Raw genomic sequence first — 27565 nt, 5'->3', positions numbered from 1 at the left:
GCACTTTCTCTGGCTTCTTTTTGCTGAAAGCTAGCACTCTGTCTCTTGAGCCACAGCGCCACGTCTGTTTTTTTCTGTTTATGTGGTGCTGAGGAATTGAACCCATGCATGCAAGGCAAGCAAACACTCAAGGCACTCTACCTACTACTAAGCTATATCCTCAGCCCCTTGCTTCAGATTTCTGAAGCCAGTTCTCCCACTCACTGTCTTGCTTAGCCATTTCCATGACAACGGGATGGGTTTGCGGCCTCCTGCATTGTCCATGTCCACAGGTTGGTGCCTGGCTGTCTGGCCTCTCTCCATCTGGAAATGTATCGTCTCCATTTTCTGACGCCCTGTGATGCTAAGACCTCATGGTTTTGGTTCTTTGCCTCCTGGTGCCAGTTTGTGGTTGTACCACTTTCTCTGTCCCCTCTGCAGCCAGGATCCCTTGGAGCTTCTGGTCACTTGTCATCATGTCAGTCTTTGTCTTGTGTTCTGGGCAGGGGTTGAAGGTGGAGTGTACTGGGTAGTCTCGGTGATGCAGATCCTCATCCCTGGAAGCACAGGGATCTGTGTAGCTTTCTGCAGTGAGCATTCCAACAGAGCTTTGAAAAGAGCCTACAGGTTTTTAAGTCTTGCATAAAGGTTTATTTTTATTTTGAGATGGCCTTACCTGTAACCCAGGTTGATCAGAACTTCCCATCCTCCTGCCTCTGCCTTCTGAGTACTGGGACTGTAGGCATGTTACACCACCTTTCCTTCTGAAGGTTTCTCAAAGCTGTTTGGAAGTGTGGGTGAGGGCCCTGAGGGAAGTCCTGGAGCTCAGTAGGAGGGGCCAAGGGAGGCCTTTCCCCTTTCTCAGCAATCTTGTGTCGTTCTCCCCCTCCCCCCCTCCCCATGGGGAGTCATGCCTGTGTCATCCCAGCCATGCCACTGCTCTTCCTTTTCCCATCCTTGTGGACAATTCTAAGCTAAGAGACATCTTCATCACTGGGCTTTTAGTGGGTGAAATCCAATACTTGTGCAGAACACCAAGAGAACTTGATTTCATTTTTTTTTTAACAGTAGACAGACCCACTTCAAACATGAATGGGGTAGAAACTATCCGGTGGGCCTGCTGGAAACGCTGGATAGCTCTAGTGATGGGCAAGTAAGTGCTTTATTAAAGTCTAGTGCCCTGAGCCAAGCTGGCCTCCAACCCAGAATAATGCATGAGGTGGTCAGCTCTGGCTGCCTCTGCCTCAGGGGAGCAGAGCTGAGCTCTTCCTTGGCTCCATTTTTCATTCCAGGTTCGAGCTCAGGGCTGCCCTGAACATCCCCAATTAGGGGTGACTCAATTAAAAAAATAGTGTACATCTCTCATCCAAGTTCAGACTTGTCCAAATTGATTCAGGACAAGACCCTGAGGGGGGAGGCAGCAGATCCAACGAGGAGTCTTCAAACACTTTTGGATCCCCCTGTTTGAGGCAGTTCACAGATGGCCCTGGGTGGGGTTGGGGGGGGTTCCTGCACTGTGCAGGCTCAGGATCTGCCTGTACACTCCGACTCCTGAGCCTGTTAATACTATGACAACTTAGTTACTGTCCATTGCTTGGTCATTTTTCAAAGCCCTTCAAGTCCTGCCGATGGCCTCACAGAAGTCTCTTACATTTTAAGTAAGCCTGAGAACCAATGCAGGAGTCAGCCCTCTGCCATAGGCCTGGTCACACCATGTCTGCATCTGAGCCGCCTTGGCTGGGACAAGAGAGGCAGGCTGCCCTGTCGGTCACCACACTGGCCAGAGCTTTCATCAAGATGTCAGGCATGTGGTCCGTCAGCATCTTTGGGCCGATGAGAATTTTGCTGAATGCTGATTCATGGGCCCACCTCGCCCTGTACTGAGCTGAGGAACAGCAGCCAAACCTTCAGACAGAAAAAAACAAGCCGGCCATCAAAATGGCAACCTGGAGCCTCTGTCTCACACAGGCTGGCCCTAGGGACAAGGGACACTCACCTCCCTGCAGAGCCCTCTTCCTCCAGGTGGATGATCCTACCGGGAGGGTACAGAGGCGGGTACTTGGGGGAGGTGTCCAGGGGGGAGTCGCTGGAGAAGCTGTAGGCTGGGGAAGAGCGTGTCAACAGACTCTGCTCCCCTAGAAGGGGCTGCGTCAGGGCACCCTGGCCTTCCCCGTCCAGCTCGGTTGCACAGTTGGAAGGGCTCCCTCCAAACAGCTCGTACCAGCAGCCGTGCAGGAGGATCTTGTACTGCAGGCAGGACCGGGAGAGGACACAACGTGGCTTTTCTGCCTCATGCTGAGTGCTGGGCACAGCACCTTGAGGCATCATATAGGGTTCTTGGGCTACAAAACCCTACTTAAACCCTGTGCTTTGCTGGGCACCTGTGGCTAACACCTGCCATCAGCGGATTGGGGTTCAAAGCCAGCCAGGCAGGAAGTCTGAGACTCTTTTATCTTCAATTAACCACCAGAAAACAGGAAGTGGCGCTGTGGCTCAAAGTGGCAGAGTGCCAGCCTTGAGCTGAAGAGTTCAGGGACAGTGCCCAGGTCCTGAGTTAAGCCTCACAACCGATAAACCCTGTGTATTTAGGGGGAAACCTGCGCCCCCCCCCCCCCCGGCTCCTCTGGCAGAGCCAGGGCTTAACAGAGCCATGGCCATGCAGGTCAGCACTGGTACCGGCAAAGCTAGATCCTCAGCCCAGACAAATGACCCTTAGTTCTTTTCAGGCAATTCTGCAAATCAGCTTTACCTTAAAGATATTACATACTAGTTCCTTTCTATTTTTTTTTTTTTTGGTGGGGGCGGGGGGGAGGATGGTGCTGGAGACTGAACCATGGCCTTGTACATACTCAACAAGTACTAACACTGAGTTACATTTCTCTCACTTATTAACAGGATAAATAATCCTGTACCCTTCTGGGTTTTGTTTTTGTTTTCCTACTGAAGGCTTGAACTCGGGCCCTTGTGCTTGCTTGGCCACCGTCTACAACTCTAGCCCAGCTATTTGCTGGTTGTTTTGGAGATAAAAATCTTGGTGTCTTTTCTGTTCAAGCTGGCCTTCAACTACTATTCTCCAGAAGCCAGCCTCCAGAATAGCAAGGATTATAGGTGTGAGCCACCGATACCCAGCATATTATACATATATATCCTAAACTAGATATTTGGCAGCCTTATTTCCTGTGCTGGGAACAGTATAAGCCAAGAGCACCAGAATACTGTCAGACCCCAGCAGGATGAAGTAGTGTGGCGGAAGGCAAGGCTTTCTGCACACAGGGCTCATTCCCTCACAGCTTTTCCTAATGTGCACATCTTGTGCCTGATGTAGCCATCTGCTGTCTTAGGCAGCACACAGTCCTAGACAAGTCTGTTCAGAAGGGGAATGTCAAACAATATAGCACAACATGCACCAGGCCCCAGAGGCTGTGGAGAAAGCCAGCTCCTCCCACCTCCACAGCATTCCTGTAGGCCCCTCAACCCTGGCGCCCAGATTACCTTTGGCTTATTACAGTGAGCAATCACTTGCAAGAGTCTCTTCTTCAAATCTTCCATGTTGGACACACTAAGCCTGTTTAGCAAAAGATCAGACACTGAGGCACAGAACTTGGTGGGTTTTATGCCAGTCCCTGAAATTTCTTGATCAATGCTAATGCTCTACCACTTGAGCCACAGCTCCCCTTCTGGCTTTTTTAGTAGATAAATTGGAGATAAGTCTCAGAGACTTTCCTGTGCAGGCTGGCTTTGAACCACGGCCCTCAAATGTCAGCTTTTTGAACAGGATTACAGGCGTGAGCCACTAGCGCCCAGCTTGGTGTTTTCTTTCAAACACCCTCCCCCAGCCTCAGACCAACCATCCCACACACCAACCTGGGGATCACATCCTTTCCTAGGATGAGTGACACAATGAAATCCTGGGAGTACTCGTAGAGGGACTTGCTGAAACATCAAATGACAGAAGCTAAGTTAGTCTGGTTCTGTGGTCATGGGACACTTGAGTAGAAGAGATGATGGTCAACTTACTGGCCAGGCACCATGGAAGCCCTCACACATTCAACAAAGAAAATATCCCAGCAGTGACTAATGGAGTACTTGCACTGAGCCTTTGGTACAGTGACCCCTCCTGGTGAGATTGGCCTAGCATACTGGCAAGTAATGTAAACAGGCAGAGAGAAAAGAGCTGTGGTCCAGTTATACAGAGAACAATGAGTCATATGTAGATAAAGTGGAAGCTGATTAAAATGGGAGGGTCTCATTGTATGCCACTATCTTCTGAACTGAGATAGGTCTATGTTAACCAGGCTGATAGTAAATTCCTATGCCTGGGCTGGGAATATGGCCTAGTGGTAAAGTGCTTGCCTTGTGTACAGGAAGCCCTGGGTTCAATTCCTCAGTACCACAGAAAAAGCCAGAAGTGGTGTCGTGGCTCAAATGGTAGAGTGTTAGCCTTGAGCAAAAAGAAGCTAGGGACAGTGCTCAGGTCCTGAGTTCAAGCCCTAGGACTGGCAAAAAACAAAACAAAACAAAAAATTCCCATGCTTAAGTGATTTTCCTGTCTCAGCCTTCAGAGTAGCTGGGACTAAAAGAACATGCAGCCATACTCTCTGGTTTTGTCAGTCATGGGTGCTGTCCTTGAGCTCTTTTACTCAAGGCTAGTGCTCTACCACTTTGAGCTACAGTCCCACTTCCAGTTTTCTGGTGGTTAAGTGGAGATGAGTCTGCCTGAGTAGCTAAGATTTCAGGCATGAGCCACTAGGGCTCGGCTTGCTCTCTGCTTTTGTTTGAGTTTTCTATTTGGGTATTCCTAAAAAAGTTGAAAGTTTTTGGGGACCAGGAGTATGGCTCAGTATGGAGCCTTTGCCTAGCACATATCACCTAAGATTTCGGACCTCTTTGCTTTTGTGTATTTTCTGAGTTTTCTTTCATTTTTTGGTTTCATTCCTTTTTTATTTATTTTTGGTTGGTCCTGGGACTTGAACTTAGGTCCTTCGGCGGTATCCCTTAGCTCTTTTGCTGATGGCTAGTGTTCTAGCACTGAGTCACGGTGCCACTTCCTCATTCATCCTCTTATTGTGGTACACATTTATGACCAAGACAAAGTTTCACAGAACCATCTGGTCAGTACAGTAAGTAAATAAAGTCAAACATGCTTTTCAAACTCATTAAAAAAAAAAAAAGCCATTATACATCACTCTAAACCCCAATGTTGATGTAGGTCCATTGGTGACCACAAATGCTTGGTTCTAGTTGGGGTGTTCATGAAGGTGGAGGCCAGGCATGATGCACACGTGTGGTGAGGGATAGGCAGAAATTTTTATCTCCTGCTGGGGATATGGCCTAGTGGCAAGAGTGCTTGCCTCCTATACATGAGGCCCTGGGTTCAATTCCCCAGCACCACATATACAGAAAATGGCCAGAGGGGGCACTGTGGCTCAAGTGGCAGAGTGCTAGCCTTGAGCAAAAAGAAGCCAGGGACAGTGCTCAGGCCCTGAGTCCAAGCCCCAGGACTGGCCAAAAAAAAAAAAAGAAAAAAAGAAATTTGTATCTCCTGCTCATTTCTGCTGTGAACCTCTGTAAAATAAAGTCTTTGAAAACCAATCTGAGAATGATGCCATTTAGGAATTTACAGCTGTGATCATGGAGCTAAGAAAGCCTATGCACAGTCTTTTTTTTTCTTTTGGCTGGTTCTGGAGTTTGAACTCAAGAGCCTGAGTGCTGTTCCTAAAGTTATTTTTTTCCTCAAGGCTAGCACTCCAACACTTGAGCCACAGCTCTACTTTCTGCTCTTTTGGTAGTTTATTGGTGATACGAGTTGATGGACTTTCCTGCCTGGCTGGTTTCGAACCACCATCCTCAAATCTCAATCTCCTGAGTAGCTAGGATTACAGGTATTAGCCACCCTAATCCCTCAGCCCCACAGTCTTTCTTCAACTCAACAGCACTTCCAGATCCCCTCTTCCTGGGGATGGGAATGGAGTGGAATTACACAATGCAGGTAAGTGGACATGTTGGCTGTGGAGAGGCCATTGCGGGAGGGTTGGGGAGTCTTACCTGAGCAGCCCCCTGGGTGGTGAGAAGGCATAGGCTCGGACTTGGGGATAGGAGCCCCTCAGCATGATGGCCAGCAAGGCAGCAGCCCCTGCCCCCAGGCTGTGCCCCACAATTACCAGCCGGTATTCCTAGAGGACAAAGGCCAGACTGAGAGAAACACTACATGGAATGAATGGCAAATGAAACAGGAGAAGAGAATAAAAAGTCTCACAGGAGCAACGCTGAATGCCTGGCTCAGAATCCCATCATGGACGAGGCGTTGGTAAATGTACCTGGCAGCCTGGGAAATCCCCTGTAACACAAAACACACAGGGTGGGGCGGGAGGGGGTCACTGTGAGTACACCCAGGCCAGCGGCCTGTCACCTGTTGTGTTCCTGGCCCCTAGTAGCAGTGCTCATGGCCAGCTGGTGCCAGCATTCTGTATGACATGGGTGAAGGGCAGCCACCAGGAACCTTGTGCACCCACAAAACCCTCATGGCAGCCTCTCTGGGGCTACATCACAGCCAAGACCCCATGGATGGAGAGATTTAAGATGAACAGAGTGTGTGTGTGTCTGGTTCCTGGGGATTAAATTCAGGCCCTTATACTTGCCAACCAGGTAATCTACTATTTGAGCCACTCTCTTTCACCAAGCCATACCTCAACCTTTGGCTTCAGTCTGTCTATCTATCTATCTATCTATCTATCTATCTATCTATCTATCTATCTATCTATCGCCATCCCTGGGGCTTGAACTCTGGGCTTGGGTACTATCCCTGAGCTCTTGTGTTCAAAGCTAGAGCTATTACTTGAGCCACAACTCTACTTGCAGCTTTTTTTTTTTTTTTTTGTGAATTGGAGATAAGAGTCTCCATGGACTTTCCTGTTGGGGTTGGCTTCAAACCTCAACCTTAAGATCTCAGCCTCTTGAGTAGCTGGAATCACAGGTGTGAGCACCCAGCTTCTATTAATTTTCTGACTGGGCTAGCCTCAGACCTCAGTCCCCCTATATCTCTCTCCCAAATGGCTAGGATTACAGGTGTGTACCAATACACCCAGCCGTTAAAACACCCATTAAAGCTAAAACACTCACTTCTATATAAACATTAAACCTGCCATCCACTATCCAGGCAAAGGTAAAAACCAGTCCAGAAGAAGTGAGTTTTAGAGAAAGCAAGTTTGGGATTTGTTTCCCAAAATAAAAATGAAAATCTCTGGGTAAATATAGCTGTACCACAGAACAGACTTCTTGAAGTAGTTCCCACGGAGAAGAGACAGCCCTGCTATGAAAAAATACTTCTGGGTTCCTCTCCCAGACCCCAGGTGCACTCACCCGGCCGGGTCTTGTGTGGCAAATGTATAAAGGCAGAGCCAACTGGAAGCTCTAGGCCTGCTGCTGCTCAGGAGCCACCACTGGCACTGTGGAGAGGAGTCATGGCACACTCACCCTCAATGCTGAAAACTTCTCCTCACTGGGTGCCAGTGGCTCAGACCTGCAATCCTTGCTACTCACTCAGGAGGCTGAGATTTGAGAATCCTGGGTCAAAGCCAGCCTGGAAGGAAAGTCCATGAGACTCTCACCTTCAGTTAAGCCCCAAAAAGCTGGGAGTAGAGCTATGGCTTAAGCGATAGAGTGCCAGGGACAAACCACCCAGAGCCTGAGTTCAAGCCCCAGTGCTGGTGAAGCAGACAGAACCCCTTCTGTTCTATAGTACACTGGTCATTGGGAAATGCAAATGGAAACCATGTGAGACCCACTTTAGTGGAAAACAAGGGCTGCAGGTGTGCATGGCTCAAGTGGTAAAGCACCTACCTAAACATGAGGCCCTGGGTTCAAGGCTCAGTACTAAAAAGAAAAATATTACTGCTAATAGCTTAGCAAATGTATGGCTTTTTAGACTTTGGTGTTGAGGCTACGAGACATTGAAGACTCTCCGACACAATGGGGACCCTACGCAGTACACGGTGCTTAGGAAATTAGTGGCTTTCTCCTTCAGCAGAGAACTCCCAGCAACCCAGCACCTGCTCACCTTGTGGGCTACACAGTCCTGCAGGTCCACTCCCAGGTCAAGGCTCTCGCTCTCTGCAGACAGATCAGTAAGGATGTCCTGTGAAGAAGGTGTTGACAGAAGGGTCAGCCTGTGGCTGAGACTAAGTGGGTCGGGCTCTCAGGCGGCTCACTTCTGAGACAGTGGGTCGGCAGTTTCCAGGGAAGACTGCTGAGAAGGGACCCTATGACACTGACCTCAGGTGAGGCAAGGACCAATGGTGGAACATGTGATGCACATCTCTCCACTGACCCTGGAGACCCAAAGTTGGTGTGTGTGTGTGTGTGTGTGTGTGTGTGTGTGCGCACTAGTACTGGGGCTTGAGCTCAGGGTGTGGGCACTGTCCCTCACTTTTTTTTCCCCCCACTTAATGCTGGTGCTCTACCACTCAAGCCACAGTTTCACTTCCAGATTTTTGGTGGTTAATTGGAGATAAATGTCACGGACTTTCCTGCTGGCTTCAAACTGGGATGCTCAGATCTCAGCCTCTAGTGTAGCTAAGACTACAAGCGTGAGCCACAGGTGCCAGGCTGTGCTATGGTTTTGAACAAAGTACCATTCCTGCTCTGAGAGACCCACCAACTATTCCTGTTCTGAGAGACCCACCCTCAGTGGCTGGCTGAGACCGGAGGGAGGGAGGCACAACCTGAAGGAATGAACAGACCCAGAAAATAGAGCAGCGGCCCATCCCGTGGGAATGGCAGGCCCAGGCCTGGGCTGTGGTCCAAGCACCTGGGGACAGAAGGTGAGGATGAACACCTAGCAAGGTAGTGAGACAGAAACTCGTTCCACTGGTCCAGGAAGAGGCCTGCCTGGCTGAGTGAGAACCCTGAGAGCCAGGCCCTGGGCTAGGCAGGCTGGGAGCAGAGCAAAAAAGGTCCTCTGGGGGGCACTCGTGAGGTGAATGTAAACAGCAGTGCTGAGAGATGCAGGTATGGAGGAAGCCTCAAGATCTGGGATGGGGGAGGGGTGCCCCAGTACCAGTCAGAAGCAAAAGGGTGTGTGTATGTTGGGGGGCGAGGGGGAAACGGGAAGACAAAGGCTCTTGAATCTTGTTGCACACACTTCCTGGGTCAGCAGAGAAGAATGAGGAAATGAGAGTGAGGAGTGGCCAAGAAGAAAGCAAGAGGGAAGGAAGTTGATCAGCAAGAAAGCTCAGGCCTAGGGAAGGCAGAATGGGGGTCACAGGATAAAGGGGGCCCACTGTACCCAGACAAGAAGAACCAGGCACATGCGGACAGGTGGGAGGGTGAGGCAGGTGAAGATAAGGGCCTCAGGGATGAGGAGCCCTCTTGGAACACCTCTAGAGGTGTTCCTCTACAGGCAGAAGGGCTGGCAGGGAAGAGGAATCCCTCTGCCCCCTCCCCCGTGGCTGGCAAAGGGGTGTTTCACAAGCTGGACTCACTTCCTCCCTCATGGCCTCAGGATTTCCCCATTGCCCAACAAGTCCTCTTTCAGTTCCATGCACCCACAGCCTCCCGAACCCCACTTCCTGCTCCCACCCGCTTCCCAGGTTACCTGGAGAGACATGGTCCCTCTCACGGCCACCAAGACACACTCCTTCCTGTGATCCAGAGCCACCAGGAAGGGCAGCTCATATACCTGAAGGACGAGAAATGACAGTCCTGTCAAAACTACACACCCCAGCACTGCTACTGCACAGCACCATCATCCTTCCCCCAAAACTTGGATCCTGGTGGCCCCGGAAGGAGGAAACCAAGGGTCTGGCCTCTTTGTCCACCTCCTCACCAGCCAGGCAGACCCAAAAGATCTCCAGAAAACATGCTCTTGTGTATGCACAACTGACTTATCGCCAATTAAAAAACAAAACAAAATCCAGAAGTAGGGGGCTGAGAATGTGGCTTAGCAGTAGAGTGCTTGCCTAGCATGCATGAAGGCCTGGGTCCGATTCCTCAGCACCACATACACAGAAAAAGCCAGAAGTGACGCTGTGGTCCAAGAGGTACAGTGCTAGCCTTGAGCAAAAAGAAGCCAGGGACAGTGCTCAGGCTCTGAGTCCCAAGCCCTCAGGACTGGCCAAAAACAAAACAAAACCCAGAAGTAGGGCTGTGGACAGACCCAGTCTGTGTGACTTCAAGCCCCAGGACCAGCACTCACACACACAAACAATAAGTAAGCGCTCTGGGCGAGTCTGAGAACTGCTGTGTTGGGCCAACAGCTCTTGGAGTTGGATGTGGAGAATGGCTGACCACTGAAGCAAATAGATAAGCCTCCTAGGTACCTAATGACACCTCTACAGTAGGAGGCCCATGGTACTGGTACTCCAGTAATGCTGTTGGAGCTCAGGAGGCAAGACAAGGCCAATTAACCCCAGAAGGCTGTGTGGGGTGAGCTCTAATCCAGCTCACTGCTCACATGGGTGTCTATCCTGGATCCACGGGCCTACATGGGCTCTAAGTGTGTGTGTGTGTATGTGTGTGTGTGTGTGTGTGTGTGTGTTGGCTGTGAGCTCCCTGGAATAGTACACAGATCTAGGGGTGCATGTGTGAATTTTATAAAGCAATCCCAAATTTCCATGGGGATCTTGAAGGACCCCAGTACCCCAAACCAGCACAGAGCCATGATCGGGTGCCACACCTTGTCGTGGAAGCTGACATGAATAAAGTCTCGATACTGCAGCCCTGTGGTCTGTAGAATGGAGCCAAAATGGCAGTTGAGTTGGTCACCTCCAACCAAGTCATACTCTGCTGTTCTGCTTCTGTAACTAAAAAGACAGCCATGGAGTGAGGTGCAAACCTCTACCCACAGTGAGGATGCGCATCCCCACTGTCATGTTCCCCACCAAACAGCTGGTGGCACAGGTCATTTCCAAGATAGCCAGCCAACACACATTGTTTACTGGGTGCCAGTGCACACGCCTATAATCCCTGCTACTCAGGAGAATGAGATCTAAGGATTACACTCTGAAGTCAGCCAAGGGAAGAAAGTCTGTGAGAAAAGGAAAAAAAAGAAAAATGGCTTCCCTAAATACATACATAAACACCTACACCCCTTTTTTTTGGGGGGGTGCCAATACTCAGGGCCAGGAAGCTCTCTCTCAGATGTTGTTGCTCAAGGCTGGCACTGTTCCACTTGAGTCACAGTTCCACTTGTGATTTTTTGCTTGTAAAATGGAAATAAAGAGTCTCATGAATTTTCCTGCTTAGGCTGGCTTCAATTCTCAATCCTCAGAAACTAGCCTCTTGAGTAGTTACAGGATTACAGGCATTCTGCGTGTGGGGTGTCTGGTTGGGGTGACCTTTTGTCTAGGTTGGCTTTGGTTAGGGCAAGGTATCTACCTCTTCTGTAGCTAGGATTACAGGCATGTGCACCAGTGTCCAACTTTTTCTTTTTGGAAGACAAATGTAGACCTGTGGGCCTCGCCCCATGCCAACCTACCAGTCCCCACCAATTGTGCAGAGCCCTGTGAACGGGTTTCTGTAGATGTAGAGGGGCCAGCCATAGGCGGCGGCGGCAAACCGCATATAGTGATGGCAGTTTTCTAGCTCTGCATCCAAATCTGCTTCCTGGAAGAGAGGGGAAATGCTTTCGGTGTAGGAACTCCTCACAGAGGGGGATGAACATCTTTAACCTGAACTCACTCATTCTTGACTCTTCCTGCTCCTTCCTCACTAGCTAGAATGCTCAGGGAACTTCTATAGGAAAAACTGATCTTCAATCTTCAACTACAAGCCTGCACGAACACAAGATCTACCAGGACCCGGCCGCTTTAGCCAGGAGCAGAGAAACACGTGGAGTTTTTTTTTTTTTTGGGCCAGTCCTAGGCTGTGAACTCAGGGCCTGAGCACTGTCCCTGGCTTCTTTTTTGCTCAAGGCTAGCACTCTGTCACTTGAGCCACAGCGCCACTTCTGGCCATTTTCTGTATATGTGGTGCTGAGGAATCGAACCCAGGGCCTCATGTATACGAGGCAAGCATTCTTGCCACTGGGCCATATTCCCAGCCCCAGTTTTTTGGTTTTTTTTTTTTTGATGCAATTTCTTTTTTTCTTTTTTATTTACTTTCTTATTAGGATACTGTGGTTCCCTTGAACTCAGGGCCTCCAGCTCACTAGGCAGGTGCTCTATCACTTGAGTCACACCTCTAATCCTTTTTTATTTCCTTATTTTTCAATTAAGGTCTTGCTTTTTTCCCTGGTCCACCTGGACTTAGATCCTACTATTTATGTTTCTGACATAGCTGGGATGGCAGGCATGTGCCACCATACCCATCTTTTTTTTTTTTTTTTTTTTTTTTTTGCTAGTCCTGGGGCTTGGACTCAGGGCCTGAGCACTGTCTCTGGCTTCTTTTTTTTTTGCTCACGGTTAGCACTCTAGGGCTGGGAGTATGGCCTAGTGGCAAAAGTGCTTGCCTCGGGGCTGGGGATATGGCCTAGTGGCAAGAGAGCTTGACTTGTATACATGAGGCCCTGGGTTCGATTCCCCAGCACCACATATACAGAAAACGGCCAGAAGTGGCACTGTGGCTCAAGTGGCAGAGTGCTAGCCTTGAGCAAAAGGAAGCCAGGCACAGTGCTCAGGCCCTGAGTCCAAGGCCCAGGACTGGCCAAAAAAAAAAAAAAAAGTGCTTGCCTCATATACAAAGTTAGCACTCTAATAGCTGAGCCACAATGCCACTTCCAGCCTTTTTTATATATGTGCTGCTGAAGATTCGAACCCAGGGCTTCCTGTATACCAGGCAAGCACTTTACCACTAGGTCCTATTCCCAGCCACACCCATCTTTTAAATTTTAGTTTTTGATATCAGACTGGAACTATACTCAGAGTCTTGTGTTTTTGCCATCAAGGCTGTCACTCTGCCACAGCTCCATTTCTGGCCTTTTGCTGATTCGCTGAAGATAAGAATCTCATGTATCTTGCTGCCTGGGCTGGCTTCAAACTATGATCACCAGACCTCAGCCTCCTGAAAAGCTAAGATTACAAGTGTGAGCCAACAGCACTTGGCACATCCAGCTTTTTTTTAATTGAGATGAGGTATTCTGAAGGTTTTCCCCTGAGTGGCCTTGGATCATGATCCTCTCATTTTGAGCCTCCAGAGTAGGCAGGATTATAGGTATGAATCAATGCATCCAGTGTGATTTTCTCTTTCAAAAGCCTGTAAAGGTCTGGGAATATGACCTAGTGGTAAAGTGCTTGCCTCGCATACATGAAGCCCTGGGTTCGATGCCTCAGCACCACATATATAGAAAAAGCCAGAAGTGGCACTGTGGCTCAAGTGGCAGAATGCTAGCCTTGAGCAGAAAGAAGCCAGGGACAGTGCTTAGGCCCTGAGTCCAAGCCCCAGGACTGGCAAAAAAATAAAATAAAATAAAATAATAAAAGCATGTAAACCTACGGCAGGAAAAATGATCATCAAAGCAAAGCTCAACTATTTCTGCTCCCCGGACCAAGAGAAGGAAGAAAATACACCCACGAGGACTCCCGTCCTAGGACTTTCTCTGATATACAGAGTCTAGCAGTGAACTTCCTAAAGCAGAAGGCTTAGCAACACCATGGCCGGTGAGCTGCCTAAACGGGTTCCCACTAGCTGGACTCTGAAGATGAGGAGCTGCCTCACCTAACAAATGATCAAGTACAAATAGAAGCAACAAACTGGATTCCAGCTACTGAAATTGCTATTGGCTAGGTTTTTTGTTTTGTTTTTCTGGTGCCAGTCTGGTGTTTCAACTCAGGGCTCAGGTGCTATCTCTAGCTTCTTTTGCTCAAGGATAGCATTCTACCACTTGAGACACAGCTCCACTCTGACATTTTAGTGGTTAATTGGAAGTAAGAGTCTTACAGACTATCCTGCTCAGGCTGGCTTGAAACTGTGATCCTCAGATCTCAGCCTTTTGAGTAGCTGACAGGCATGAGCCACCAGTGCCTGAGTTGGCTTGTTGTTCTTGCTATGCAGACCAGACTGGCCTTGAAATCTTCATCCTGCAGCTTCAGCCTCCAAGAAGTTGGGATTACAGATGTTCACCTCCGTGCCCTGCACATCTATGCAGAGGTTAATGGTAAGAACAGGACAATCCTGCAGACATTTGCAGTTACCTGGGAGAGCCCCTGGGTGGGGCTGGTGGCCTCCTGCGGCTCCTGGAGGCTACTAATGTTATCTTGCTGCTGATGGAGAAGGGCGAGGCCTGCGGCGATGTCGCTGGGCACCAGGTCTGTGTCCTGGGTAGGATCCACAGTGTCAGTCATGCCACCCAGCAGGAAGTGCCCAGGAAGACTGCAAAATTCTGCTTCACATAGTGTTCACATACCAATACACACATACATTTTATACATAGGTACTTTTAAAAGCATTTTCTTAGCAAGATTCCTCTTGTTTTTAGAAGGATTAGGGTTTGAACTCAGGGCCTCATACAAGCCAGGCAGACACTCTACCACTTGAGTCATGCCTTCAACACTTTTTTTTGTTGTTGTTCCTAGTGATTTTTTTTTTTTAGATAGGGTCTCGTGGTTTTGCTCAGGGCCAGCCTCAGACTTTGATCCTCCAACGTAGGATTCTTATGTGGCTGGGATTATGTTGGTTTATCAATACAACATTGTGATGAAATACATAGGATTTCCAAAACTGAGCACTTAGGAAAGATGAGACCCTTCCAAACCTGCCATCCACAGCAGAACAGGGGAAGGCTCTTTTCTCCAGCATAAGAATCAATTCACTGTCTGGTACTACCCCAGGGATGCGCAGCACTGTCTATAAGCGGGACCTGCTAAGTCACCAGGGCAGTTGGCACACGACCCCCCAACACACAAGAGTCCACACAGTTCCTTAAAAATGAAAAACAAGCAAGTGCCACTTGTCATCCTAGCTATTCAGGAGGCTGAGAACTGCCTGGGCAGAAAAGTCTGTGAGATTCTTACTCCAATTAAGTACCAAAGAAAAGCTGGAAGTGGATGGGGCTAGGATGTAGCTCAGTGGCAAAGTGCTTGCCTAGCAAGTGCAATGTCCTGGGTTTGATCCCCAGTACCAAAAAAGAAAAGACAAAAAAAAAAAGTTGGAAGTAGAGTTGTGGTTCCAGTGCGTAGAGCACTAGTCTTGAATCATAAAAACAAGTCTGAGTGTGAGGCCATGAGTTCAATTCCCAGTACCAACATTAAACAAAAAAAAAAAAAAGAAAAGAAAAGGAAGGAAGGAAGAAAGGGAAGAAGGAGGGAGGGGAAAACTAGAGTGAGCCAGACTTCACAGGATACTGAACAGGAGATCAGGAAAGGATGTACTTGAGAGGGTCCACTACACTCCCACTCCCACTCTACACTCCCACTACACAGCCCCTACACTCAGCCAACTCTCTAGAGTGCCCAGCCCCTGCCTCTGCCCTCTGCCCCTACCTCTGCCCCCAGTCTAGGGTATAAAGTTTTGTGGAAGGCACAAGCTGAAATGGAAGAAAGAGACCACACCAGGCACCCTCAGCTTACTGAAAAGTAGGTTGAGAAAAGCTCTGCCGTACTCGAAAACGCCACTCGAGTGTGGTCATCTTTGCCAACGCAACAGCACAAGAACTTGATTCTTGTCTCCCACACGCTCTTGGCTGCAGTCTTGAGGCCATTAAAGAACTGGCTCGAGTCATTGCTATCCAGGTGATCTGGTCCAGACGAGGAATATGGAGCCATGTTTCCCCCCAGGGGGTCAAAGACGATGACAATGGTGACTACAGTGGCAACGATGATGAGCCAACTGCAAAACAGTGGCAAAGGCATGGTGATTGCGAGTCCCACCCCCCAGAGATGAGGCCAAGGCACTTCCTTTAGTCTCCTTTGGCATCTCTGCTCTGGTGCTCAGAAAGACACTGTCCTCCCAGAATTCCCCAGCTAAAAGCAAAGACCACCAAAGAAAACATGGAGCTGCCTGGGGGCCTTTCCTGCTTGTGCTGGCTTTGAACTGTGATTCATTTTTTTTTTTTTTGCCAGTCCTGGGGCTTGGACTCAGGGCCTGAATACTGTCCCTGGCTTCTTTTTGCTCAAGGCTAGCACTCTGCCACTTGAGCCGCAGCGCCACTTCTGGCCATTTTCTGTATATGTGGTGCTGGGGAATCGAACCCAGGGCCTCATGTATACGAGGCAGGCACTCTTGCCACTAGGCCATATCCCCAGCCCCTGAACTGTGATTCTTACATCTCAGCCTCCTGAGTAGCTAGGATTACAAAGCCACCAGCACAGGGGTGGCTTCTGTGAGATTCTTATCTCCAGTGACCTACCAGAAAACCAGGAGTAGAGCTGTGGCCCAAAAGTGGTAAAGTACTAGCCTTGAGTGGAAGAGCTCGGAGACAGTGCCCAGGCCCAGAGTTCAAGCCCCACAACTGACAAAAAGAATCTGTACACTGTGGACATTCACTGCTTCTAGCCTACCTCCATGTTCAAGGCCAGGGACTTAGCACCAGATTGCTGGGAAGATGCCCTCCAGGAGAGGGCCATGCTGCCCCTTGGCTGTGCAATTCAGGAAGCGCAGCCCAAGTGTCAGCCTCAGTTTCCTTCTTGGTAACTTAAGAGGACAGAACTAAGAACTAGGTCATCTCTGAGACTGTAAGCCTAGCAGATACAAACATATTACTAGAATATCTTTCCCTCAGGCCACTCCTGGCATCTCTTCTAGCCCTACCTTCAGCTTTTGCCTCAGCTTTATTTTGTGCTTTCCCCTTCCTTCCCTTCCTCCCTCTTCCCCTCTTTCTTACGCCAGTCTTGGGGCTTGAACTCAGGGCCTGAGCACTGTCCTTGAGCTTCTTTTCTCAAGGCTAGCACTCTACCTCTTCAGCCACAGCGCTACTTCCGGCTATTTCTGTTGATGTGGTACTGAGGAATTGAGCCCAAGACTTTATGCATGCTAGGCAAGCACTGTACCACTAAGCTACATTCCCAGGCCCGATTTTCATCTTTCTTATGAGAGAATTTAGGAAATGTAGAAAAATCAGAAGCAGGAAAGCAGACCTATGGCTCAATGGTTGGAGTGCCAGCCTTGAGCAATCAAGCCAAATGAGAATGAAAGACCCTGAGTTCAAGCCCAATACTAGCACAAAAAAAAAAAAAAAAAAAAAGAAAAATGTAACCAGGTGCTGTTGGCTCACAACTATAATTCTGAGCAACTACTCAGGAGGCTCAGATCTCAAGAGTGGCTCAAAGCCAGCTCAGGCAGAAAAGTCCATGAGACTCTTATCTCCAACAAGCCACCAAAAAGCTAGAAGTGGAGCTGTGGCTCAAGTGGTAGAGTGCCAGCCTAGAGCACAAAGGCCAAGTGAGATCACTACACCTTGAGTTCAAATGCTAGTACCTGCACACACAAAAAGGAAAAAAGTCTAAAAACAAACCCAGAACTGGTGAGAGATATCAACAAATGCCTTAAAGGAAGAGGAATTATTTCTCCACAAGAAACAACATCTCCAAGTGTCTCCAAGTTTCCTAACCGTGTTGGTAGTCCTGGGGTTGTCCAGCTGTTGGGTCGCTCCACAACACTCCTCATCCACATCCCCAGAGCATTCATGACAAGAACTGAAGAGAGCGATGTTAAATCTCACCTCACGATGACAGTGGCAATGATGCCATTCACAACTGTGCGGTCGCACTGGATACCTTGTGCCACCCAGGCTGCCCCCAGGGAAGCCCACACCATCTCCGGCAGGAAAAGTGCCAGGCGGATGTAAAGCAGCTTAGACATAGACTTCCGAGGGCCAGGGTTGCAGATGGTTCCTGAAGCACAGAAAATAAGCCACTGCTCAGGGGTGCAGAAAGGCCTGCCCAAAAAACCACACCAACTATGTATGAGACATGCAAGTGTGTGGTTCCTGTGTCTTCTCCCATTTTCTTATTTGTATGTGTGTGTGTGCACACACACATTCATACATGTGAGCGCTGGTCATAGTATTTGAACTCAGGGCCCAGATGCTGTCCCTGAGCTTCTTTGCTCAAGACCTCTACCATTTGAGCCACAAGCTCCACTTCTGATTTTTTGCTGGTTAATTGAAGATAAGAGTATCATGCACTTTCCTGCCTGGGCTGGCTTTGAACCATGATCCTCAGCCTCCTGAATAGCTAGGATTACAGGCAGTATGGCTCAAGTTTTCATGCCTGCCTAGCAAGACCAAGGCCTGGAGTTCAAACCCCAGCAACTCCCCAAAATTAAAAGTAAACAAATAAAGGCTGGGCATAGTTGCATACCCCTTTAATCTCAGTTTACTCAGGAGGTAGAAATTGGGAGTAATGATGTTGAAGGCCAACAATAAATTAGTGAGGCACCCCCTACCCCTTGTTTGTCATAACAAGCTAGGCAAGCGGTGTAGTGCACAGCTGAAATTCTAGCTATGGAAGCTAGGTAAGAGGCCAGTCCTTGGGCTGGGAACATGGCCTAGTGGCAAGAGTGCTTGACTCGTATACATGAAGCCCTGGGTTTGATTCCCCAGAACCACATATATAGAAAACGGCCAGAAGTGGCGCTGTGGCTCAAGTTCTAGCCTTGAGCAAAAAGAAGCCAGGGACAGTGCTCAGGCACTGAGTCCAAGGCCCAGGACTGGCAAAAAAAAAGGTCAGTCCTGAAAAAAACCATAAAATCCTATTTGAAAGATAACTAAAGCAAAAGCCTGGGGTGTGATCTAAGCAGTAGAGACCTGCCTGGCAAGTAAGTGCAAAGCCCTGAGTTCAAACTCGAATACCACCAAAAGAGGTAGCATATAAATTTCAGTGAAGAATGTCCAACACTTAAAAAAAGACAAATGGAGCCAGGAGCAGCTGGCTCATACCTGTCATCCTAGCTACTCTGGAGGCTGAGATTTTGAGGATTGTGGTTTGAAGTCAGCCCTGGTAAATCAGTTGTCCCTTTGAGAGAGGCCAGTGTGGTAACATGCTGTGTTCACAGTGTTTCTATACATAAAAGATAGGAAAGGGGCTGGGGATATGGCCTAGTGGCAAGAGTGCTTGCCTCATATACATGAGGCCCTAGGTTCGATTCCCCAGCACCACATATACAGAAAATGGCCAGAAGTGGTGCTGTGGCTCAAGTGGCAGAGTGCTAGCCTTGAGCAAGAAGAAGCCAGGGACAGTACTCAGGCCCTGAGTCCAAGCCCCAGGACTGGCCAAAAAAAAAAGATAGGAAAGAACAAAGATCCTGTCTAAGGGTCACTGGTGAGATAAAAGACTTAATTCTAATCACGGTCTGCAGAGCATCTGATAATGAGGGGGTTTGGAGCTGTTCCCACGGCCTTCTCTTAGTTTCCAGTGCAGAGCCAGAACATTGCCTGGCCTCCACTTGTAGGCCACTGACATTAAAGCAGTTTGCATAGTGTTTAAAAAAAAAAATACCAACTAGGTATCAGTGACTCACACCAGCCTAAATACTCTCTCTTTCAGAAATATCCACCTGATTAGAAGCTTCACAGGGCTATACATGGTGGTACATATCTGTAATCTCAGCTCCTTGGGAGGGAGAGGCAGGAAGATCTCAGTTCAAAACCAGCCTGGGTATAGTGTGAGAATCTATCTTAAAGAAAGAAACAAACAAACAAAAAGGCTGGGGATGTGGCTTAGTGGTGGAGTGCTTGCCTAGCACATGTGAAGCCCTGGGTTTGATTCCTCAGTGCCACATAAACAGAAAAAGATGGAAGTAGCTCTGTGGCCCAAGTGGTAGAGTGCTAGCCTTGAGCAAAAGAAGCTCAGGTACAGTGCCCAGGTCCTGCAAGTGGTAGAGTGCTAGTCTTGAGCAAAAGAAGCTCAGGTACAGTGCCCAGGTCCTGAGTTCAAGCCCCAGGGCTGGCAAAGAAAAACAACAACAACAACAACAACAAAAAACCTGCAAACAAAAAGCTTTAAGGCATGGCTTCTGTAGTAGAGCACCTGCCTAGCAGGTCCTAGGCCCAGAGTTCAAGCCCTAGGGCAGCAGAAAAGATATTTACACACTGCTGAGCCACATGTGCACTTTGTTTCTTCATATGTAGTGCCAATGATAATCCAGTCCTGGGGATCAACAGAACCCACAAACCTGGAATTTTTTAGAAATCTAGAACCTCCCCAGACCCCTGATTTAGAAATACATTCAAATGCAGAGCTCTGTCATATGCCAACAGCTCATGCCTATAATCTTAGCTACTTAGGAGGAAGAGATAATGATTCAAAGTTAAACTAAGCCAAAAAGTTCTTGAGTTTCTGTTTCCAAAATAATCATAAAAAAGCTGGGCTGGAGGTGTGGCTCAAGTGGTAGAGTGCCAGCCTTGGGCAAGCAATCTCAGTGAGCACAAGGCACTGTATTCAAAATCCTGATACAGCCTTAAGAAAAAAATAGCATAGTTGGGCATCGGTGGCTCACACCTGTAATCCTAGCTACTCAGGATGCTGAGATCTGAAGATCAGGGTTCAAAACCAGCCAGGGCAGGAAAGTCCATGAGATTCCTTAATTCATCACCAGAAAACTGGAAGTGGTGCTGTGGCTCAAGTTGGTAGAGCACTATCCTTGAGCTGAAGAACTCAAGGACAGCACCCAGGCCCAGAGTTCAAGTCCAACAATTGACTGACTGACTGACAAATGAATGAATGATTGAATAAACAAATAAATAGCATAATTCTGATTTCTTCATATTGCTGTAGGAAGTGAGTATATGTTATAGATCGAAGTCCGAAATCAAGAAGTCTTTCTTGTGAAATACTTTGCCACTAACATCTCTCATTTCTACATTTCTGCCAACAGATTATCTAACATCTGTTTCAGATCATCATTCCAAATGGTCATGATCTTGCTTGATTCTAGCTGGGTTTGGTGTTGCATGCCTGTAATCTCAGTTATGCAGGAAGATTGTGAATCTGAAGCCAGGATAAGCAAAAGAATAAAACTTTTAAAGAGAAAGAAAAAAAGATTCTGATTCTATCACTTTGCATTGGCCACCCTCCAGCTTATTCATCTCACTGACTATCTAATAAGCAATTTTCCACAGGCTGATCTGATTTTGGGTGAAACACACAGTAAGGATAGCCTGTTACACAGCTGGGCCTGTGACAGATGGATTTTTATTCTGTAACTCTTTACTAGTCATCAGAGTGATTTGGGAGCGATGGCCACAGGTAGCCTCGTCTCTCTCTCGACTTCCCCTCGCTTGGGTGGGGGAAAGGGCTTGTCCGCCCCTTCCTGGGTGGTCCATGATCGCTCACGAGGAAGCGATGGCCACGGGTAGCCTCGGTGGCGTGTGGTCACAGGGTGCCCCAAAGCCGCCAAGAACGACATGGATGCGTGGGTCCCTGGAGAAAACCTCTAGGGCTTCTGTTTATTCAAATGAGGAGCCTCCCAGATATACCCTAAAGGCGGGCACGAGAGGGGCCCCTGATTGGTCCCAAGGAGCTGTCCCTCAAGTGATGTAAGACTTCCTTCTCTTCCTGTTAAAGACAGGAAGGGGAGGGACAGGCTGAGGTCAGCTGTGGCCCCTTAAAGGTGCAGCTGACCCCAACATATAAGCAGTGGGGTGCTGGTGGCTCACACCTATAATTTTAGCTACTCAGGAGGCTGAGATCTGAGGATTGCAGTTCAAAGCCAGCCTGGGCAGGAAAGCCTATCCATTATCGCCAATTCTCATCTGAAAACCAGAAGTGAAGCTGTAACTCAATGTGGTAGAGCACTAGCCTTGACCTAAAGAGCACAGAGACAGCACCCAAACCCTGAGTAGAAAAGTAGAAATAATACAATTGTCTGCTGACTGATGAACGGGTAAGATGTGGTGTTTCTAGCCACTCTGTGTATTTTAGGTGCAAGGGATGATGGTACTGCTTGAGTCGGGACCTTATGTTCCATTCTTTGCCTTTTTCACTCATGGCTGGTGCCCTACCACTTGAGCCATACCTCCATTTCCAGCTTTTTGCTGGTGAATTCGAAATAAGAATCTTGAAGACCATCTGCCTGGGCTGGCTTTGAATCTCAATCCTCCAGATCCCAGTCTCCTGAGTAGCTAGGATGACAAGGCAGGAATGAAGCTTCTTATAGAAAATGAGCCTCCAATATATATCATAAATGAACTTTAAACACCCAATGCTAAGTTTAAGAACCCTGCCAAAGGCTACCTTATGGATACCTGCATTTGTATGCTGACTGAACACCCAAGCCTATAGAGACACTGAAGGCAGACGGGTGAATGCTGAGGGGTAGATGAACTAGGGCAGGAGAGGGGAGGGCTGGGGCAGGGGAGGTAAGGAGTAACTGCTAATGTGTACACAGGATTTCTCTTGGGAGTCACAAAAAGAATTCTAAAGTGTTGCTAGCTATAGAACTCTCCGGATACAAAAAGAACACATGAACTCGGTGATGGGGTGATAAGTAAATTGTCTCGCTGAGGTGTTACCTTTCATGCTGACATACACGATGGCTGAAACCACACAGATAATGACCGCCAGAAGGAGGAGGAGGACGATGAGGTAGGTACTAAGCAGGACCCCACCAGCACAGCCCAGCTTCCTTCGGTGCAGGAGGTACAAAGTCAGGCTGCCAATCCACCTGTGGGAAACAGGCCAGCTCAGGAAGGGAACAGGAAGCGGACTTGCAAAACATAACTGAGATCAATACAGTGAACATTTCCCAAATCAAGGTTAAGGGTCACCATTAATAAAAATATCTAATAGCCAGGTACTGCTGGCTGATGCCTATAATCCTAGGAGCCTGAGATCTAAGGGTCCTGGTTCAAAGCCAGCCCAAGCAGGAAAGTTCATGAAACTCTTATCTCCAATTAGCCACCAAAAAGCTGGAAGTGAAGCTGTGGCTCAAGTGGTAGGGCACTAGCCTTGACCATAAAAGCTCAGGGTCAGTACCTAAGGCCTTAGTTCAAGCACTAGGACTGGCACCAAAAAAAAAGAAAAAAAAGAAACAAAAGAAAAAAATCTAGTAAATCAACTAAAAGTATAGTTTTCCTTTATTTTATTTTTCTTGGTCTACCACTTTGAGTCACAGCTCCCCTTCTGATTTTCTGGTTATTAATTGGAAATAAGAGTCTCACAGACTTACCTTCTTGGGCTGGTTTTGAACCATAATCCCCATATCTCAATCTCCCGAGTAGCTAGGATTACAGGGTTGAGCCACCAGTGACCAGCACTCCTTTTTATGCCAGTACTGAGAATGAACTCAGAGCCTCAAGCTCTTGCTTGCTATACCATACTCTGCACCACACCTGTAGACTAGAGATGGACTCTCCTAGACTTTTTTAACTGGACTAGCCTTCAACAGTGGTACTCTGGATCTTTGCTTCCTGAATAGTTCAGATTGCAGGCAGGAGCCACTGGCACCCAGGGTTTATTTTATTTTATTATTATTATTATTATTTTTTACTTTACATGCTTCTTCCCATGCCTCCTAAATCCACTTAAAGCTAGAAGCAAGCAAAAACAAGGAAAATAGCCCACCTTGGCTCAGAAAAAACACAAGTTGAAGCCAACAAACTATATGCTTATTGAACTATTAACAATAAAATTTCTACATATGTGGATTAATAATAAGCTGATAAACACGTTTAGCATGATAAACATAAATTGATAAACACATCTGCTGTGTGTATCTAAAAACCAAGAGTGTGGAAGAGGATCATGCAATGATATTTCATGGTGTACACTGATAATCTCTAAAGGAGTGTTTCTTCCTTCACAATTACATTTTGCAATTAATTCAATACCCAATGACGAAGGCAGCATTGAATACCCCTAAATAATAATAACCCCAACCTACCCTGAAAGTATTTTGGCAGAAGACAAAGCACCAGTTGAAAAGTATGTCCTACTATAGAATTGAGCACTGATCCTTAAAAAAAGGGAAATTGGGCCAGGCCTGGTGACTCACACTTGTAATCCTAGCTACTCAGGAGGGTGAGATCTAAAGGATCATGGTTCAAAGCTAGCCCAGACAGAAAAATCACAAAGACTCCATCTCCAATTAACTAGCAAAAAGCTAGGCTGGAGACATGGCTCAAGGGGCAAGAAAGCCCAGAAAATCAAGTGCTGGTGGCTCATGCCAGTGATCCCAGTAGGAGCACATGATGCCCTTGAGTTCAGTCCTATTACCAGCACCTAAAGTAGTGGAGCTGAGATGCCAGAGGTTTAGCTTGGTGGAAGATCACTTGCCTCCAGCAGGCACCCAGTCTGGGGTTCAATCCCTAGCACTTCAAAGAAAAAAAAACAACCGAAATTGAACCAGATAATTTTGTTGTTGTTGTTGTTGCCTAACACTTGAGCCACAGCTCCACTTTTGGCTCTTTGGTGATTTAACTGTAGGTAAGAATTCCACAAACTTTCCTGCCAGGGCTGACTCAAACTGTGATCCTCATATCTGTCTCCTGAGTAGCTAGGAGGGCAGGTGTGACCCAGTGATAACTGTTGACTTTTAAAAAAATATCTATTTTCCAATATCTTCAGTTAACTTACTAGCAAACAGTACTGGTGAAGTGATCTCGGAGAAACCTGGCTTTGCAAAGGGAAAAATTCCTGGGAAGCAGCTCAAAATTTTATTTTATTTTTGTATTCTTCTCTCGAGAATACTTTTTCTTTTTTTGAAACATAATCTTTGCCACATCCTCTTCCATCCTTTCCACCGACCGCACATCAAATTCAGTCCCCATCGACTCGACTCAAGAGTAACAGCAAATTGCATCATTGCCCAACTTGGACTTTGCAAAATAATTAAAAAAAAAATAATACAATCCCGTGGTTCTCCCCTGCACCGCGACGGCGCGATGCAAACGGCAGGGAGGAGCGGAGAGAGCTCCAGGCCGCCGCTCGCGAGTGTGATGGCGCGCGGGCGTCCGGGGCCAGGGCTCCGCGCCGCACCCCAGGCGGAGCTCGTGCCCTGCAGCGCGAGCGCCCCGGGGACCAAGGCGAGCGAGCTCGGCCGCCGCGCCCTGGAGCTCCGTCTACCAACCTGTGAAAACCGGGACAACGACCGGGACGAGGGTGGGCGCCCTCGGGGAACTTGGTGACTTTTGTGGTCGCCGTCGGTGGGGACCGCGCGCCGGCACCTCTTATCGCTTACCACAGCACTCTCAGGAACAGCTCGAAGGACCCAGGGAAGACCAAGTCGTCGCTGGCGAAGGCCCAGCGACGGCCGAAGAGCACCATCCCCGGCATGGTGCCGGTCCTGCCTCGCAGCGCACGGCCTTAATCACCGGCAAGCGCAGCACTTGCCGCCGACAGCCCCAGAAGGCCTTCCACACTTGGCAGGCAAAGCACCGGCGCCAGCCCGCGCAGGCGCCCTGGAGACAGCGAAACTGCGCATGATCACTTAAGCCCGGCCGGGACTTGCGTGCCGTACGCACGCACATTGGCCCCGCCCATGCGGCCACCTGCGCTTGCTCATTAGAAAACAGTGGCTCTTTTGCCAAAGTGTGAAACAGTTCTGGTGAGAGGCCTGGAGGGACTGCTGTCACGCGGCCGCTGATGGCGTGTCTGGGGCTCAGGCCTGGGGATCTGACACTTTCAGAGGGCGACAAGATTCCACTGCTAGGAACCAAGGAGCAAACTCATTGACAAAACACAGGGACAAGGCCTTCACACACAGTGAGACCAAAGGAAAGGAGCACAAGGGCGCAAGGCCTATGTGCCTCGGTCATACTGAAGGACTGACCTCCACCCAGTTTTCCCAGGCCCATACAGGCATCAGGCAAAACCCCAGGTATGTGCCCGACCTGCTTTGATGTGCAGGCAGGGCAATTCACCTAAGCCCAGCTGTAAACAATCCCTTGTGGGCCCAAGGAAAAGCCACCAACTTCCTAGATCTAGTGATGCCTTCATTAACCTCTGCCTCCTTGCTCAGACCCCATATAAGCCTGGTCTCAAATTCACCCCCTCGCCGCAACCTCCAAACCCACAGGAAGGTCTGTGCCCCTCGCTGTTCCTCAATAACAGTCCTCGCCTGTTGATGATCGAGTCCAGCCTATTCTTTTTCCATTCTCCACTTTCCCAACAATACAAAGTAATATTTATCAAAATTAACTCCAAGAAATGGAAACATGAGGATTTTCTTTTTTGTTGTTTTTGTTTTCTTCTTGTCTATTTATCTGTCTTTGGGAGGGCAATGGAGAGGCACAGAAATGAGGGACAAAGGGTGAACAAATGTAGCAGTAGTACACACTAGATACTATGTTGAAAAGGAACTATACAAATCGTGGGTGGAAGGGGAAGAAAAAACTGGGGAGGCGTGATGTTGTCCAAAACAGTTTTTTGTTTTTTTTGGGGGGGTCGGTCATGGGACTTGAACTCAGTGCCTGGGGCGGGGTCCCTGAGCTCTTCCACACCACTTTCGATTTTCTGGTAGTTAATTGGAGATAAAAGTCCCACGGACTTTCCAAACCTGCTGGCTTTGAATCATGATCCTCAGATCTCAGCCTCCTGAGCAGCTAGGATTTACAGGCATGAGCCACCTGCGCCTAATACTTCACCTTACTGGCAAAATATAGTTTCTAAGTCTTAAAAGTAAAATATATTTGCTAAATCTTAAGAACAAAGCATCTTATTGATGTTTATTTTTGTGTGCATGCCAGTCCTGGGGCCTGAACCTTGGGGCTTGGGACCTATCCCTGAACTTTATTTGCTTAAGGCTGGTGCTCTACCACCTGAGACTTCTGGCCTTTTGCTGGCTTGTTGGAGATAAGGGTCTCACGGACTTTCCTGCCGGAGCTGGCTTCAAACTGTGATCCTCACATGTCAGCCACTTCCTGAGTAGCTAGGATTACAGGTGTGAGCCAGTGTCCTGAGCTTGATGCTTAATATTGATTTAGAAATGTGTTTTATTTTGCTTTTCTCCCACCCTGACCTGAGCCTCCATCTTCTCTTGCTTATGCTGGTCTCCACAGTGACTCTTCCTCGTTTGCCATTTAGCACCCTGGGGTGACATTGTTGAACTGTCAGACCTGGTCTCACCTCTGCCTAGGGCTTTGTGTGTACTTGGGCATAAAATATACTCCAAACCTTCTAAGAGACCTTTCCCTGGCAGTCACACCTTAAAAATTTATAATTCTAGGTTTATCTATCTTCCTGAATTAGGGTTACTACTCTCCCCCTCCACTCTACTTCTTGCATCTCTTTTCCTTCATGAAACTACAACAAGCTCATTCTCACCTCGGGGTTTTTATTTATTTATTTTTTAATTTATTTTTTTATTAATTGGACATAAATTTTTTTTACAAGGTGTTGTGCAAAGAGGGTGCAGTTACATAGTAGGGCAGTGTGTACATTTCTTATGATATCTTACGACCTGTTTTTCTATCCCTTGTCTAGGTCAGGTTGACATATATGCAATATACAATGTATCAAGAATATATACAGTATTCACAGACTTGGTCTCTACTGTCTCTCCGTCTCCCTTTCTTAACAGTCATATATCAGGGAGATCATGCCCCTTTGTTTTCTGTGTTCTAGGCGTGTCTCACTCAACATTATTTGTTCGAGTTCTGTCCATTTCCCTGCGAATAACAGTATTTCACCATTCCTAATCGCTATGTAGTATTCCATTGTGTATAAGTACCATATTTTTTGGATCCATTCGTCTGTGGAGGGGCATCTGGGTTGTTTCC

The 27565-nt window shown here is 48.0% G+C and overlaps 1 protein-coding gene across 2 annotated transcripts; it reads right to left on the bottom strand.

Moving 5' to 3' along the window:
- Window positions 1-1013: 1013 nt before the first annotated feature.
- Window positions 1014-25175, bottom strand: Daglb (diacylglycerol lipase beta). Of its 2 annotated transcripts, XM_048367377.1 has the most exons (15): window positions 25027-25173; window positions 22361-22512; window positions 17570-17741; window positions 15480-15738; window positions 14106-14228; window positions 11453-11580; window positions 10652-10778; window positions 9572-9655; window positions 8036-8113; window positions 6236-6316; window positions 6025-6152; window positions 3844-3912; window positions 3472-3544; window positions 1976-2226; window positions 1014-1884 (listed from the first exon to the last, which is right to left on the bottom strand). In XM_048367377.1, the coding sequence occupies exons 1-15, from the start codon at window positions 25119-25121 to the stop codon at window positions 1686-1688; spliced, it is 2019 nt and encodes a 672-aa protein (XP_048223334.1). In that variant the 5' UTR covers window positions 25122-25173; the 3' UTR covers window positions 1014-1685. The 2 variants fall into 2 exon arrangements, with proteins under 2 accessions (XP_048223334.1, XP_048223335.1); XM_048367378.1 differs by lacking the exons at window positions 11453-11580; window positions 15480-15738 and having other exon boundaries at window positions 25027-25175.
- Between the last annotated feature and the right edge of the window lie 2390 nt (window positions 25176-27565).

Source organism: Perognathus longimembris, chromosome 1, assembly GCF_023159225.1.
Source record: "Perognathus longimembris pacificus isolate PPM17 chromosome 1, ASM2315922v1, whole genome shotgun sequence".
In the NCBI taxonomy this organism is placed as follows: domain Eukaryota; kingdom Metazoa; phylum Chordata; class Mammalia; order Rodentia; family Heteromyidae; genus Perognathus; species Perognathus longimembris.
This window is presented reverse-complemented; position numbering and strand designations above follow the sequence as displayed.